Source organism: Piliocolobus tephrosceles, chromosome 3, assembly GCF_002776525.5.
Source record: "Piliocolobus tephrosceles isolate RC106 chromosome 3, ASM277652v3, whole genome shotgun sequence".
In the NCBI taxonomy this organism is placed as follows: Eukaryota; Metazoa; Chordata; class Mammalia; order Primates; family Cercopithecidae; genus Piliocolobus; species Piliocolobus tephrosceles.
The window spans coordinates 177,800,694-177,817,938 of record NC_045436.1 but is presented as its reverse complement, the minus strand read 5'-3'; the positions used below and the strand labels follow the sequence as shown (position 1 = coordinate 177,817,938).

Genomic DNA, 17,245 nt, shown 5'->3' with positions numbered 1-17,245 from the left:
ATGTACCAGTGAAGCTATTTGCTCCACTGCCCCTGGGAAAAGGAAGCTTCTGGCTGAAGGGACTGCTTCAGAGTGGCAATGCTGGAAGTGAAGCACAGAAATGGGGAAATGGTGAGGAGGATCTAGTCCCAGAGATGTGTGCCACAGATAGAAAATCATCACGAGAGCTGACTTTCATCAGTTTTTGGAGTGCTTATTGCCTGCCCAGCATGGTAATGTGTTGCATTCCCCACAACAAGCTTATGAGGTGGTAGAATTATTGATTCTCATTTTGCAGAGGAGGACCCTGAGGAAGGGAGGTAAAGTCACTTGCCCAAGGAAGTAGAATCAGCAGCGTCTGAAAGGAGGCACAGGCTTGGCCCCACCTGCCGTGACCCCTTGGCTGTGTCTGATGTGCTCTGGGAGCCATGGTGTGAACTACAGCAAGGGCAGTCATTATAAGAATGTGTTTCCTTTGCTTCATGTTCACAAAGCACTTTCCTAAACAGGAACTCATGGACTCTGCAAGGTAGCTGGGGCAGTGCCCTGTCCACAAACCTGCAGTCTGGAGGATTCCCGTAGCTTGCCTGGGGTCATATGCTTCCTCCTGAGGTCAAATGTTTTAGAGCAAGTCACTTGGAACCTCAATCCCCAGAGGAACGAGCCACTGCAAGGACAAACCTGACCTGGGGAGAAGTTTGGGGACATGGTTTCTGCTCAGGGTAAAAGGAAATAAGAACCATTCATAGTTGGCAAGACAAACGTGGTTTATCTGCAGATGGGTCTGAATGCTTTCCCGTGAGTGTGCACTGGGCACCTGCCATGTCTCAGGCGCAGTGAGCCAGGCATGAATCTTGCCCTCCAAAAGTTTATAGGGGAAACAGACACAGTTGCAAACCATGACACTACAATGATGCTACTACGGCAGAGGTCGGCACAGGGCTGTGCCTGGCCTGGAGGGTCCCAGAGATGCTCGTGCAGAGAGATGAAAAGCCAGGTTCTTAAAAAGTCCTTGTCCACTGTCATCCCAGAGCTGAGATCGCGATCCAGTGTCAGGGGCTTTACGAATTACTGTATGATCCTGCCAGCCTCTGTGCCCTGGCAGTGTGCATAGAGTGACCCCTGGTGGCAGCTACGTGAATCTCTTTGTTGTTGGGGGAATTCCAGGCAGCCTTGCTCGCTGCTTGCTTTTGTGCAGAATGCCGTATTACACATTTGTTTCTCCAGCAGCAAGCGAGAGCTTTAAAAAAAAAAAAAAAAAAAAAAAAGTGTTAATAATGTCAAAAAATAAAACAGGCAAAAGGGATGAACATGCAAATATTATAAAAGGAAGTACAAAATGGCCAATGGTCTTATAAAAAAAAAATATGGTCAGCTCCATTAGTTAAAAAATAACACCAACGAGAAAAACCTCAGGATCTCATTTTCTTCAGTACATTTGTCAAAGGTTAAAAGGGCCTGCAGCCATGTGGTGTTGGAGCTATCAGGAGCATAAATGAACACATCCCTTTGGAAGAGCTGTCAACCAATAAGTATTAAATGCCTTTAAAAAAAGGTTTATGCCTGAGTCTCAGCCATGTGACTTCCACGAATACACCCAAAAAGTGATCAGAGGGTACGGAAGAGTCCTGTACAGTCATGTGTATCTCAGCTCTGCTTGTAGTTGGTAAAAATTTGAAACAACTCAACTGCCCAATCCGAGGGAACTGATTTGATCTGGAACTTTCTCCTTTTTTTCTCTCCCTTATAGCAGAGAATATTAGGTAGCTATAAAAACCACACTGCAGAAGATCCTGCAGAGAAATGATCCTTGTATATCATTAAATGCAAAATTCATGAAGTAAAAATTTACATTTTGTATAAATAGAACTTACACAATGTCTATGCCTAGGAAAATGTCTATGCATAGAAAAAAGCCCAGAAGGCCTCTAACACGTTCGTGTTTATGCCTGGATGTCCTGATATTCCTCATTTTCTTTTCTTTTTCTTTTTCTTTTTTTTTTTTGCTTATAATTGCACATGAAAGCTGAGTCCAGACTAAGTTACAGGCAAATGTTTTCTTGAGGGTTGAAATGTAGGACGGACTGATAGAACAGGCAGGGAGAGAGAAAGTTCCAGATCAAGTTTAGAAACCTGAGCTCTGCTCCTGTTCTCCTGTCGACTTACTGTGTGACCTTGGACAAGTGGCTCACCCTCTCTGAGTACTGCCTTCATCGGTTGGGACATGAAGGGGTAAACTAGACAATGGGCAAAGTTTCAGTACAGCGTTGTCTTCTAGGTTGTCTCCACGGGATGTCACCTCCTCGATGCCATGCTTATCCATGGCCGTGTCCCCAGCTCCAGATCACGGCCTGCCACATAGTAGGTTCTCAGCGAGCAGTTGCTGAATTGCATTGAAGTCAGCCTGGATATGATAATAAAATCCAAAAAATACACCACCAGTAACCATTTCTACCTTCTGAGCTGTGGAGTGGCCTCCACGCTGCCTCCCCAGCCTCCTCCTTTTTCTGTTTATGTAGTCCTTCCTCTTCCTTCGACTTCTCTGTCTTCCTCCTTTCACTTTGAATTTCTGTCTCTTCCTTTCCCTATCCTATTCCCTCTCCTTTTCCTTTGTCATTCACATTCTTTCACTTCCTTTCTTTGATGCCTTCTTTCTGTCTTTCATCTTCTCTTTTCCCTCTCACTCCAATGATGATTTTAAGCAGCTGACAAGGTGCACAATTCTGGTTGAGTGGGAACCAAGTGGATAAAGTCAGGAAGCAGCTGAATGGGACTGTGAGAACGTGGACAGCTGCAGCAGTCAGCCAGGCCCTCTGGGTGCAGGCAGGTGGCCATCAGGACAGGATGCCACTGCCCGGGCCCTCTGGGTTAATTGGTTCGGGTTGAGGCTCCTGCACAGGTTCTTGTTTAAAGCTTCTGGGTGACTCCATGATGTGGCCAGTGCTGAGGCCCCTGGCCTATGAGAAGAAAATGGGCAGGACCCAAACCATCATACAGATCAACAGGAGGCCAGCAACCCAGAGTGGGAGGAGATGAAGGCTAAAGAAGGCCTCATTAAGGATTGGCCTTTAAGCAGGTCCCAGGAGGGGAGGAGGCTGACCAGGCAGAGGGTGGGAAGAAAGATCCAGACAGTGTGCAAAGGCTCTGAGGTGTGGGGACAAGAGTCCCTTCCAGGAGCACAGACGTGGGTGGGGGTAGCGGGGTGGAGGTAGGGGCGGTGAGGCCGGAGCGGGTTTCTCTTTCAGTGTAACAGGAAGCGTTGAAGGGTGAGAAGCAGAGAGCAACTAGGTCCAGTTTCCATTTTAGTGCCATCGCAGGGGCCTGAGCGGTGCGTGGAAGGAAGGGGCTGGGAGCAAGAAGCAGAGAAAGTTTGCCTGCAGCAGGCAAGCGATCAAGGCCCCTCCCAAGAAGGATGCGCCAGCCAGGTGACAGGAACAGCACATGGGAAGGTACGGAGACCAGGGAGAGCATGGATGCCCTGGGGCAGGCAAGCAGGTTGCTGTGAGGGAAAGCTGGTGCAAAGCTGCAGGGGTGGGAACAAGGTGCCCAGGCAGCAATGACAGCCCATAAACGGGCACCAGCACCTGATTTCAGCATTCGTGCTGATCCTGTAGCCAGAGGGGAGCCAAGGGGAGCCTGGCAGATCAGCAGGTCTCCCATAGCTGCAAGAAGAACCTGAAGGAGGTGGGGGGACCAGCCGGGAGTCAGATGCTGGATCTGCTGAGGGAAGGTGAGGACCTTGGGAGCAAGTAAGAAGGGGACAGGGCACTTACCTGTTCACTTCTGTTTCCTCCTGGCCTAGAGTCACACCTGGCACACAGTAGGAGCCTAATAAATGTTTTCTGAATGAATGCTCTCTTAAATCTAAAACATCTGCTTTTCCTCAGGTTCGATCTGTCCACCCAACAATGAAACATTTATTAAGCACCTACTGTATACAGGTTAGGGTGAGGGTGCGGACCAAATGAAGCCAAGTTCTCTTCCTAAAGGTGCCCACAGTCCAGTGGAGTAGGAAGGGGAGCCAGCCAGCAGCACCGGGCTGGAGCAACGTAATGGAAGCAGCCAGGGCCGTGGGAACCCAGAGGAGACCTGTGCCCAGCCCCTCGTGGGTGGTGGGTGACAGCTGTTTTTTGTTTTGTTTTGTTTTGTTTTTGCCAGTCTCACACCTCTCCCCCGTGGCAGGGGGAAAGGAGCTGCCTCTGAATTATCCTGATCTGCAGCAGGGCGGCAGCTGGGGAAGCTCCAAGCTGTGGAGAAGTCCAGGGGATAGGGCGCTGCCAAGATACTGGGAAGTTGCATTTGGAGCTTATTGATAGTTGAAGGACAGGATGGTCCAAATCCCCTGGGCAGACACCCTCCTCGCTGGGTAGGACATGGAAAGAACCTCTGCACAGGAAGGTGCCTTCTTCCAGGATACCCTGGGCTGTGTTCGGGGTGACTCACTGCCCCCGCCCAGGGAGGAGGCCCTGGACCTCTGCACAGGAAGGGTGGAGCTGGGAGCCTTTGGTGCCCTTTAGGGCAGCAGTCCTCAACCTTTTTGGCACCAGGGACTGGTTTCATGGAAGACACTTTTTCCATGGGCAGGGGATGCGGGCGAATAGTTTCAGGGTGAAACTGTTCCACCTCAGATCATCAGGCATTAGATTTTCATAAGGAGCACCCAATCTAGATCCCTCACTTACGCAGTTCACAATAGGGTTCACGCTTCTATGAGAATCTAATGCCATTGCTGACCTGATAGGAGGCGGAGCTCAGGCGGTAATGCCTGCTTGCCTGCTGCTCACCTCCTACTGTACAGCCCAGGTCCTAACAGGCCATGGACTGTACCAGTCTGGTCTATGACCCTGCTTTAGGGGACCTGGGTGCTTCTTGGCTGGACAGACACACTCCTCTGAGGGCTGAACACTGCCCTCGTTATCTGTGGACAGGAGTCCGAGTGCTAAGAGGGGACAGTTTGGCCTGGTGAACCAAAAGCACAAGGCCGGGGCTGTGCTGCCAGGCTGTGAGCTCTCTGCCCTCTGAGCCTCAGTTTCCTCACCTATGGAAGAGACTCAAGCTCCCTGCTGGGGAGGCGGGGATGGGCTTGGAGTGTACACTTCAGCCAGGACACTGACGGCTTCTGACTTGCTCTGTCTTCCTCCAGGATGCTCTGAGCTGTGTTCAGGGTAACTCATTGCCCCTGCCCAGGGAGGAGGCCCTGGACCCCTGCAGAAGCCAAGGCTGGCGGAGCTCCCTGCGGTCCGATGATGCCCCTGGACAAAGGGCCTCAGAAGGTGCGTGGGTACCGCGGTGCGTGGAGGACAGGGTCCCGGGCAACACCCACCAAAAGGCTAGCTTGCTTCCTCCTCATCATGTCCCAGTGACGCAGGGGGAAGGGGTGGTCCCCCCTCTCTACAGACAAGAATCGAGGCTCAGAGAGGTAGGGTCCCTCACTCAGGGTCACACAGCTGCTGCAGGGGGCATCAGAGTATGCAACTCCCACCAGGGGCCTTTGGCTCAGGCTCAGCTAAACACAGACTCATACGCTTGGCCCTCGGGAGGGTGCCAGCCAAGGGGCCTCACAGGCCAGCAGGTTGGCAGCAGGGACATGCTTTCACAGACGTCCATATGATGACCAGGAGCCGTCCTGTTCCCCCATTTCCCAGGTGACGCCTCCAGTGTGAGGCAATGAGAATCGCACTTGGCAGGTCTGGAAGCTGCTGGGGCTTGACAAGAAGCCTCTTGTCGCTGATGTGAACCAATATCTCTCTCTCTCTCTTTTTTTTTTTTGTTTTTGTTTTTGAAATGGAGTCTCTCTCTGTCACCTAGGCTGGAGTGGAGTGCAGTTGTGCGATCTCAGCTCACTGCAACCTCAAGCTCCCGGGTTCAAGTGATTCTCCTGCCTTAGCCTCCCAAGTAGCTGGGATAACAGGCTCCCACCACCACGCCTGGCTAATTTTTGTATTTTTAGTGGAGATGGGGTTTTGCCATGTTGGCCAGACTGGTCACAAACTCCTGGCCTTATGTGATCTGCCTGCCTTGGCCTCCCAGAATGCTGGGATTACAGGCATGAGCCACTGTGCCAGGCTTGAGTAGTATCTTATAATATCTCATAACAGCCTCCACCGTGGATTCCAGAGCCCCTGCACTCAGAGATCCTGACAGCCATGGTGGCCAACTGGGCATCTGTGGTTTATTTCCAGCCCTCCAACCTCAAGGGCTGTTTAGGGGTGGCATTATCCCGCTTACGTGTAGCACAGTGGTGCTGCTGACTGATGCAGCCAGCGTTCTCCCGTTATCCATTTCTGGGGAGCAGAGCTGCTACGTCGACCCAGGTCAGATGTGTCCTCATGCCCAGCTGTGCAGGGCTGGGGTGAGGCTCATGACCCTGTTTGACAGATGAGGATGCTGAGGCTTAGAAAGGTTTGGTGGATTTTGTCCCGTGCAGGAGTCTGTGGGTTGCAGAGGTGGCTTGGAGCCCTGGGGCCTCTGCCCACCTGCTGATGGCTGTTTCACGTCTCTGAGCCTCAGCTTCCTCCCCTGACCAAGGTGTTGGTGGTCATCAGGCTGCCCTTGGGAGGCATGATGAGGCTCACAGTCGGGGGTGGCAGGGGGTGCCATCTTACCCAAGCCCAGGGGACGTGGTCCCTAGAGGCAATCATGGCAGAGCCCCTGGGAGCGTCTTTGTAACCCCCAGGTCTTGTTGCTTTCCAGGCCAGTCCCCGGAGGGGCCCTGCACCTGGAGTTGCATCGGGCCTGGACGGGCCCCTTCTGTTTTGGCTGCAGGCCCGGAGACCACAAGCGAGGTCCCCGGAGACCTGACGGGATCCAACCGTGAACAGGTGAGCCCAGAAGCTTTCTGTGCACGTGTGCAGTGCCCCTGGGTCCCCTCAGCCCTGTCTCGTGCAGGGTGTGTGGCCACCCGCAGGAGGTGGGAGGGGTAAAGAAGCTCCAGGTCTGGAAGAACATTCTGGAAATAGTAGAGAGAGAGATTTGAGGAGAGGAAATGAAACATCCTGAGACCCGGATGGGGAGTGGGGAGGAAGGGGGTCAGCTGGGTGCCAGGCCTGGGCTGCCATGGAACAGGCTTCCTCTCATTGACACCTCCTGACACCCACGAGGCATTGCTGCCACCTCTGCTCTGGAGAGAAGACGAGACTGCAAGGGCTGCTGTGACTCCCCAAGGCCCCCCGCTTGGAGGTGGACCCCAAGATCCAGGCTCGACAGCCCACACTGCCCCATGCTGGCCCTGAGGGTCAGGAGCCTGTGTCCCGACTCACCTCCCGTGGCTTGCTCTGAGGCTGAGGCAGTTGTAGCCTTTCTCCACTTCCATTTTCTCATCTCTGAGAAGCAGAGCCATGCTGGGACCCGCGAGCCCGGCTGTGGTTGTGTGGTTCTAAATAGAGAGGCCCTCCGTTATCTTTTCATTCATTCACGTCCTGCTTGCCCTCCATTATCTCTTCATTCATTCACGTCCTGCTCATGATACATCTCTTATTTTTGTTGTTGGACGTCGCATCCCTATATGCCTCACTCCTCACCACCTCCTTCCCTTGAAGCCCAGGGCAATGTCTTAGAGCACGGAGGTGCCCCATTTGACAGGTGAGGTGGCTGAGGCTCCAGCAGGTTAAGGAACTTGCTCAAGGTCACACCCAGGATTGAAGCCAGGTCTCTAGGTCTATACCTCTCTGGGGCAAATGCTCTTTTCTCTGTGGGCAGCTGGGACAGTGGCTTGGTGTCTGGATTGAAGGACATTGCAGACAGAGGCAAAGACAACAGAGGAAGAGGTGCTGCCCGCCGGCAGCTCCAGGGAGCAGGGAGGTGGTGACCCCTCCAGGCAGGGGCACGCTCCTGGCCTTCAAGCCCCCTCTGCCTGAAGAGCTTTGCTGCTTGTATGTCCACCTCTAAAGGCACAGACTCCCTCTGTCCTTTGAGATGCTCCCTCTGTCCTTCTCTTCTGGGTCTTAGACCTGCTGAGCCTCTCCCAGCTATTCTAGGGGCTCCACTGAGAACTGCCTGCAGCCTGCCAGGTCTGGGAGCAGCCCCCGGGGACTCCCAGTGAGCCTAGCTAAAACCAAAATTCATCCTCAGGCTTCCCCCAGCCCAGCCGGGGCCTCTGCTGTGAGCTGGATAAACACATCAAATAAACACATCAAATAAGTGAAGATAAAAATACTCTCTGGATAAACACATCAAATAAGTGAAGATAAAAATACATTAAAAATATCAAGGAAACACCTCCTGTGTGCCCAGCACTGTTCTAGGCCCAGGAGTTGAACAAAGATGAAGTCCTGCCCTCAGGGAGTGGACGGCCTGCATGAACCTCATCCATGAGAACCTTCTGCAGCGCTGCTCAGAGTCTGCATCTGCACTGCCCTAGACGGTAGCCACGAGTCACCCAGGGCTAGTGCCACCGCAGAACTGAATGTTAACCTTGATTTAATTACTTTACATTTTAGGAGCTCCATGTGGCCCATGACTAGTGGATTGGATGGGTCAGGGCTATAGGGGGAGTTAGACGATACAGACGGAAATATATAATATGGTGTGAGGGCATGGAGGGTGCTGTGGGAGAAGATGACATGGGGTGGATGGCCCAAGAGTGAGTCAGGGAGGACCTTCTCAAGGAAGTCATTTGCATTGAGATGTGAATGGAGCCAGGGAGTGAGCCATGAGGGCATCTGGGGCAAGGACGTCCTGGGCAGAGCGAAGAGCACGTGCAAAGGCCCTAGGGTGGTACCAGCTGTGTCCTGTGTGGGAAAGAGCTTGTCCCCTGTGCAACTGGTGAGGAGACATGGAGAACCCCAGGAGGTGAGTGGGGGTGGGGGTGCTGAATGGAGGAAGGAGCTGTTTCACACCTCATCTTCTCTCTCCATTCGTAGCTTACTCTGGCAGAGCCTAGCTTGGATGAACAGATTCTTCTCCTGGTCTGTGGCTGCCCCCCAGGGGAGTGCTTGGACAAGTCACTCCTCCCCATGGACCTGGCTTGGATTTCAGAAAATCTAGCAGCTGACCCGGCCACAGAGGCCTTTCTCCTAGTGCAGACGTCCACACTCCCTCTCTGGGGGCCGGCTGGGGACTCCGCTTCTTGGCGACCACTTCTGCTCCAGGAGGTTCCCTCAGATGGACAACAAACCCAAAAAGAGTTGGCCACCAGGTCCCCACCTCCTCCCAAAGCCACAGGACCCCCCAGCTGGGATTGTCACCAGGCAAGAGACCGCAGTGCCTCCCTCGAGGTCCCCCACGTTTCAAATCACCAATTTCCAAAAAAACACCCCAAGGATCTGAAAGACACTTGGAACAATGGAGGAGGAAGCCTGGGGAGGAGAACTGAAGAGGGGGAGGCAAGGGGGACTTTGGGCAGGAAGGGGAAAAACCTTGGTGACACGCACCAGCCAAGTCAGGAAAGCCGTCAGAACCTGAGCTTGGGGAACGGGGCTGGAGCCACAGAGGGCGTGCAGGACCAGAATGGGGCTTCAGAGACCAAGGCTGCCACCTGCCGCCCTGGGACCTGGCAGGAGTTTTTGATGCCTCTTCTACAGGGGGAGGCCTCAGTATCAAAGGAAGGTCCCAAATCCCTGAGAAGGAGGGAAAGGGTGGAAGGATATGTCTGGGGTCTCCGAGGAGGACTGTCTTCAGAGAAGGAGGAAGCGGCGCCCCTAGCCACCTTATCCAGGTCTCACGAGACCAAAGAGCTGTGGCCAACAATCAGTCAGCTCCTCGCAGGAAGAGGCAGAGCCATTGGAAGGACAGCTAGGGACAAAGAGGAAAACCAAATGTGGCTTGGAAATGCTCTGCTTCTGCAAGGAGAAAGCCTGGAGGACGAAGGACTAAAGGAGAAGGATGAGGTGTCGCATCAAGAAGCATCCAGTCCAGGGTGCAGGGGTGCCTCCAAGGAGCTTGACTCCCAGGAACATGAGAGCAAGGAAATGCTTTTCTTCACGGGAGAGACAGGTCTGCCTCTGTTTCCCAGATTTGCCTTATCAGCTGACGGGGGCGAACCCACTGGTCACAATCCACAGGCTGTGAGCAAAGGACAGGACAGGTGTGCACTCACAATCGACGAGCTTGCACAGGAGGTGGAGGCTTGTTTCCAGCAGCTGTCCACCCTGCAGCCAGGCAGTGGGGGCTGGCGGCGCTCAGCCTCTGCATGTGGGGGAGAGAACTGGAGCTCTGCTCAGAAGTGGCACAGTGGTGGGGAGAGAGCTCACTCTCAGCAGGTTTGGGGAAATCGGGGTATTTGTTCTGATGAAGAAGCAAAGTCTAAAGAGAGTGATGAAGGTGATAAGCCGGGGAAGACCATGGCCCTGGGCACCAGTGAAGTTCCTGGTAACCCAGGGACACTGCCTGATTGGGATGAAGCCAGTTCAAACCCTCCAGAGGGGCCCGCAGAGCCCTGGGGTGCCCTCGAGAAAGTGAGGAGCAGGTTTCGTCAGCTCATTTCTGGGTTGAAGAAACAGCGACGCCAGATTTTACACAACAACGCCAAACTTCATGGAGACCAAGAGCGGTGCCATGAAAGAGTGTGCGCCCTTGAAAGAGAGAGCGAGCGAGAGGTGACAAAAATATCCAGGCTCGAGCGGGATAACCACAGGCTTGTAGGGGACATATCTCAGTTAAAGAAAGAATTGGACCAATATTTACAGGTCATCTCCGACCTTGAAGACTGCAATGGGAAGAGTTACAGCAAAATTCTGGAGCTTGAAGAGGAAAATGAAAAACTGAAAGGGAATCTGGGCCAACTTCAGAAATCCATGTCTGAGAGTATCAGGAAATCCAAAGACACCATGGAGCAAGTCACCCTGGAAAACTGGAAGCTCCAGGCGCTGATCTCAGAGCTTGGCGTTAGTTACAAAGAGCTGATAAAGGATATCGTGCTGGGAATAGAAGACATGATCCGGGCCTTAAGCGGGGAGAACGAGTACCTTCTACGCAGGGTCCATGTCCTGGAGAGGGAAGTCACCTTGCAGAGGAGCACGGATCAGGGGCGTTTGATGAGGGGAAGGGAGCACCTCCAGGGAAAAGCCAAGACGCACGCTGTAGACAAAGAGGTGCAGGTGACTCCACTCGCAGGGCAGCTGCTTTCAAGGGCCTGTGGGCCACTCTTGGCGGAGGAAGCGAGTCTGGCTGCAGGGCAGACGGGACCTTCCACAGGCGCTGGGAATTCTAGATGCGGTACTGATTCTCCCCCTCCATCACTGGTCTGGAGAAACGCTGATGCAGCCAACAACCTGCAAGGAAATACCAGTGGAGCAGGAGTGAAAGAAGCACATATGGAGAAAGAGGAGAAGAGGCCCAGGTGTTCTGTGGCGCAGGGGCAAGCTCTGAGGTCCCTGAACAATGGCCCCACGGTAGGTTGGGTCTGCATGACAGCTTACTCATCACACATGACTCTGTTCCAGGATCCACCCCATTCACTTATGCAGTTCACCAGAGTCCTGTGAGGGAGGTACAATCATTCTCACCACTTACCAGATGACAGAAGGTTGGTACAAAGAAAACAGAGAAATGCAGTCACCGCAGTTGCACAGCCAGTGAGGAGTGGAGCAGGGACTCACACCTCGGCGCTGTGGTCCCGGGATCTCTGTTCCCACCTGCCATGAGAGATTCAAGCCTGCCCCTCTGCTTAGGCTCCAGCGGGGCACCCAGAGAGTGTTCATACTTTAAGATCAGACCTTGCATTTTCCAACCCTGGAGTTTTTTAAGCGGCCCAAGTCCTAATTCTGTATATTGGGTCTTGAAAGTTGCAATGAAGGCCAGGCGCGGTGGCTCAAGCCTGTAATCCCAGCACTTTGGGAGGCCAAGACGGGCGGATCACGAGGTCAGGAGATCGAGACCATCTTGGCTAACACGGTGAAACCCCGTCTCTACTAAAAAAAAAAAAATACAAAAAAACTAGCCGGGTGAGGTGGTGGGCGCCTGTTGTCTCAGCTACTTGGGAGGCTGAGGCAGGAGAATGGGGTAAACCCAGGAGTCGGAGCTTGCAGTGAGCTGAGATCCGGCCACTGCACTCCAGCCTGGGCGACAGAGCCAGACTCCGTCTCAAAAAAAAAAAAAAGAAAGTTGCAATGAAAAGAATAATGGACTGTAGAGCATGATAAAACAGGGTTCCAACCAGGCTCTGTGCTTACAGAGCTGTGCCTTTCAGGCCACACGCAGACTTCTCTGAGTCCCTCTCCTCATCTGTGGACAGTTCTTGACTGTTGGGAGTCCTGGGATAAAACACTCATAATATTCCTATGGTGGCCTTCACCAGGTGTAGGATATTTAGTGTTGAGACCCTGGCATTCATTCATTCCATTTTCTGTCTGTTTTTCTCTCCCATCTTGCTCCACCCTCTCTGCCTCCTTTCCCTTTTCTGTGTCTCCTTCTCTATTTCTCCATCTTTCTGTCTCTTGCCCTCCCCCTCCTGCCTCCTTTTCCCTCTTTCTGTCTCTCTTCTTTCCTTTCTCTCTTTCCTCCCCACCCCCAACAATGTTATTAATCATTTCAAAGAATCTGTTTTCAGTTTTATTGATTTTATTTATTGGTTTCTTCTTAGATCTTTATTATATTCTTTTTTGTTTTGTTTTTGAGGCAGAGTCTCACTCTGTCACCCAAGCTGGAGTGCAGTGGTGTTATCTCGGCTCACTGTAACCTCTGCCTCCCATAATCAAGCAGTTCTCCTGCCTCAGCCTTTCAAGTAGCTGGGACTACAGGCACACACTGCCATGCCCGGCTAATTTTTTGTATTTTAGTAGAGACGGGGTTTCACCATGTTGCACAGGCTGGTCTCGAACTCCTGAGCTCAGGCAATCTGCCCACCTAGACCTCCCAAAGTGCTAGGATTACAGGCGTGAGCCACCATGCCCGGCTTCATTATATTCTTTCTTCCACTTTCTTTTGATTTAATTTGCTGTTCTTTTTCTTGCTCCTTGTGTTGAAAACTTAGGTCATTGATTTTCAGCTGTTCTTCTTTTGCAATCTATGCAATTAAAGCTATAAATATCTCTCTAAGCATCCCACACATTTTGAGATGAAGTCTGTTCACTTCAAAATAGTTTCTAAGGATTACAGATAAGGAATATGTATTGCCTATATACTATGTGCCAGGAAATTTATGTACTATCATTTATTCCTCAAAATTGCCTCAAAATGACATTGTTAGGGCCAGGCGCAGTGGCTCACTCCTGTAATTCCAGCACTTTGGGAGGCCAAGGAGGACGGATCATGAGGTTAGGAGTTCGAGACCAGCCTGGCCAATATAGTAAAACCCCATCTCTACTAAAAATACAAAAATTAGCTGCGTGTGGTGGCACGCATCTGTAGTCCCAGCTGCCTGGGAGGCTGAGGGAGTAGAAATGCTTGAATCCGGGAAGCAGAGGTTGCAGTGAGCCGAGATTATGCCACTGCACTCCAGCCTGGGCAACAGAGCGAGAATCCATCTCAAAAAAAAAAAAAAAAAAAGACATTGTTATAGCTAGCCCTATTTTATTGATTTAGAAATTAAAGTCAAAGAGGATGAAATAAAAACAAGCAACAATAACCAAAAAAAAACTAAAAGAGCTTCTAATTTCTATTATGATTTCTTCTTTGACCCATGGGTTATTTAGAAACATGCTGCTTAATTTCTAAGCATCTCTGAAATTTTTCAGTTATACATTTGTCCATGATTTCTAGTTTTATTTCATTCCTGTCAGAAAGTATACAGTATGTTATTTTAGTCTTCCAAAACTTGTTGAGACTTGTTTTATTGACCAGGTTATGGTCTATGGCCAACAGTATATCCCACATGCCCTTGTAAAGAATGAACATTGTTTGATTATTGCATATCAATTAGGCCAAGCTGGTTAATTGTCCTGGTTAATTGTCCTAATCAAATATCTTCTGTCTTTGCTGATATGTTGTCTATTTTTTTTGTCATTAACCAAGATATGTTTTAAAACCTTCCACTCTGAGTGTGCATTTGTGTATTTCTCTTTTTAGTTATGTTATTTAAAAATCTATATATTATAATGTTCTTTAATTCTTATTTATTTATTTATTTATTTATTTATTGTTGAGACAGTGTCTCGCTCTTCACCCAGGCTGGAGTGTAGTAGTGTGATCTCGGCCCACTGCAACCTTTGCCTCCCAGGTTCAAGTGATTCTCCTGCCTCAACCTCCCAAGTAGCTGAGACTACAGGCATCCACCAGCATGCCCAGCTAATTTTTGTATTGTTTAGAAGAGATATGGCTTCCCCATGTTGGCCAGGCTGGTCTCAAACTCCTGGCCTCAGGTGATCCACCCGCCTCGGCCTCCCAAAGTGCTGGGATTATAGGTGTGAGCCACTGCGCCCAGCTAATTTATTTTATTTATTTACTATTTTTTCTGTTTGTCTCATCTGTTCTGTTTTCTTTTATTCTTTCTTTCATCCCTTTGTTTTTGCTATTAATTATATTTTGTTATTTATTTTTCTTCTCCATTAGCTTATGTTTTAGTATCATTCTTTTAGTGGTTACCTTAGGCATTTCAAAAATGTATCTAGTAATTATTTAAATTTACTTTAAATTAGTTATTTTACCGTGTCCCAATTAATGCAAAAATTTTTCAGTAGTTTAACTTCATTTATTCTCTTTTTACTTTTTATAATTTTTTTGTTATATATTATTCCTATGTAGAGTGAATCTTATAAGTCACTGTTATTTTAAACAATCATATCTTTTTCATTTACCCATATCTTTACATGTTCTTGTGTTGTTCATTCTTTCTTAGTCTTCTGTGGCTCTGATTTCCTTTTGCCTTAAGAACTGTGGGTTTTTTGTAGTGAGAATTTTCTGGTGATTAATTTTCTCATATTTCTTTTATGAAAACAATTTTTTAACCTTCATTAAGTTTTTTTTCTTCCCATTGGGTTCTGAATTTTAGGTAGCCAGGTATTTCGCTCTCTTGGCTCTTTAAAGTCTCATTCCATTGTCTTCTGCCTCTCATAGTTTCTGTTCAGAAATTAGTTGTAATTGTCATTCTTTTTCTCCCTCACTCCCCCTGAAATAAATGTATTGGTTTATCTCTGACTGCTTTTATAATTTCCTATTTATCTTTGAGTTTTGGCAGTTTCACTGTAATGTGCCTAGATATGGTTTTATTTGTTTTCGTCTTGCTTGTTTTTATTTTTTTAAAAATTTTTTGAGCTTCTTGAACTTGTGTGTTTATGTTTTTTTTGTCAGACTTAGAAAATTCTTGATCATTATTTCTTCAAATATTTCATTCTCTTCTGTTTTCTTTTCCTCTCCTTCCAGAAATTCAGACTTTTTGGCTCTATCTCACATCTTTCAAAAATCCTGTATCAGTTTTAAAAATATGTGTTTCTGTTTGGATTTTCTATTGACCTGTCTTTTAATTCACTAATCCTATATTCTACCGTATCCCAACTTCTGTTAAATCTATTCAATGAGTTCTTAATTTCGTTTATTATATTTTGCAGTTCTAGAATATCCATTTTATTCTTTTAAAAAGAGATTCTGGTTCTCTGTTGAAATAGTCCATCTGTATATCCATTTTCTTTATTTTTCCTATGTTTTAAAAAATATATAGATCATAATTATTTTGAAGACCTTGAGGGTTTTTTTTTCTGCTAACACCAGTATTTGGATCATCTCTTTGCCTGCTCCTATTGACTATTTTGTTTATTGGTGAACAGTCACATTTTTCTGCTTCTTCATGTCTAGGACTTTCAAAAACTTTTATGTTGGACATTGTGTATAATATGTTATGAAGATTCCTGATTATTGTCTTTCTCCAAAGAATGTTGAGTGAATTTTATTCTGGCAGGTAGTTGCATGATCAGCAGATCATCTTATTCTTGTGTAGGCCTATTTAAGTTTTGCCCTCAGACCTAGTAGGGCTTGATATTACTCCTAAGGCGTGGCCCTTGCTCCTAGGGCATGGCCTATCAGTGACATCAGCTGAGTTCCACAGCATTCACCAAGTCTTCTCCATTTTGGCTTTGCCAGAACTCTGCCATCTTCTCAGAAGTGTGTGACCTGTGACATCTCTTCACCAATTAACCTCCAAGCTGCTGTTCTTTGCAAGGCTTAGAGTCTTCTACTGTGTCACAGAGCTTATGATTCAGCCAAGGACTCAAGGGACATTTCTAGGACAATATTTGGGCTTTTATTCTCTGCAGCTCTCTCTTCCCTGTTACTTTGTTCCACAAACCCCAGCAGTCTTAGCATCCCTAAACTCCAAGCTCTATTTCTCCATCTAGAAGGACCACCACTTTCAGCTTGGGCTCTATTTTCAGGACCATTATTTGGAAAATGTTTCAGAGAGAAATCCAGGGAAAATGTGGAGCCTGCCTTGTTGTGCATGCTTTTTCTTAAGGATTGTGGACCTGCAGCAGTCATCTTCCAATGCCTGCAAAGCATTACTTATATATATTCTCCCCAGATTCTAAAGTTGTCCAACACCAGTGAGTAGGAGTGTGGAAATCTGAGGAGCTGAATACTGAGCTGAGACTTTCAAGGTTAGAAAAGAGCAGCGAGGAAGAGCATTCCAGGTAGAGGGAAAAGCGAGTGGCCAGGCCTTGAGGCAGGACAGAGGCTGGCTCATTGGAAAAACAGAAAGTAGCCAGCGTGGCTGGATTCCAATGGGCAAGGAGGGGTGTGGTGTGAGATGGTGTTGGAGAAGCTGTCACAAGTTAGGTTGTAGAAGGCTTGCAGGCCCTTGTTGTGATCTTTTCTAGATGTTGTAGGAAGCCATCAGAGGGTTTTGAGCAGAATGATGTGACCCAATTTATACTAGAAAAAGTTCTGCCTGCTCTGAGAACAATGATTTGGGTGAATTGAAGGAGAACAGGTTGAAAGGAGTTGGTGGCTGGATAGCCAAGAGGTGACACTGGGGTTGAGAAGTTTGGTGTGAAAACTGGAGCTGGAGTCCATGGGACTTGGTGATGGACAGGAAGTCACCAACACCTGATGTGTTACTCTTTGATCTAAAACCCCTGTGGCTTCCTATTGCACTGACATAAAATCCCAACTTCCTACAGTGAGCAGTGCTCTGGCCCCTGAGACCCTCAGGAGCTTCCACTGTTGCTGCTTACACCCCCAGCCTCCACACTCCATGCTGCCACCTCTGCCCTCATTTTTCACCTTCTTCATCCACCCCTCCCTGTACCCAGCTTACTCCTCTGTCTCCTGTTGGGGGACCTCTCCTCCAGAAAGCTTCTCCCCACCCCCAGGCTCGGTTCTGTGCAGAGACGAGTCAGAGCCAACTCATGTGCATCTCCTCCCAACTCTGCCTTCAATGATACCATTTTGGTAGCTTGTA

The 17,245-nt window shown here is 49.1% G+C and overlaps 1 protein-coding gene across 2 annotated transcripts in view; it reads left to right on the top strand.

Annotated features, from left to right (window-relative positions):
• The window catches only part of C3H4orf50 (chromosome 3 C4orf50 homolog), a 60,730-nt gene that overhangs the window by 18,101 nt on the left and 25,384 nt on the right, over positions 1–17,245 (top strand). For both annotated transcript variants that reach the window (XM_026455646.1, XM_026455645.1), the window contains 3 exons: positions 5,123–5,252; positions 6,673–6,800; positions 8,841–11,309. In XM_026455646.1, the coding sequence (XP_026311431.1) occupies positions 5,123–5,252; positions 6,673–6,800; positions 8,841–11,309 (2,727 nt within the window). The remainder of the gene's footprint in view (positions 1–5,122; positions 5,253–6,672; positions 6,801–8,840; positions 11,310–17,245) is intronic.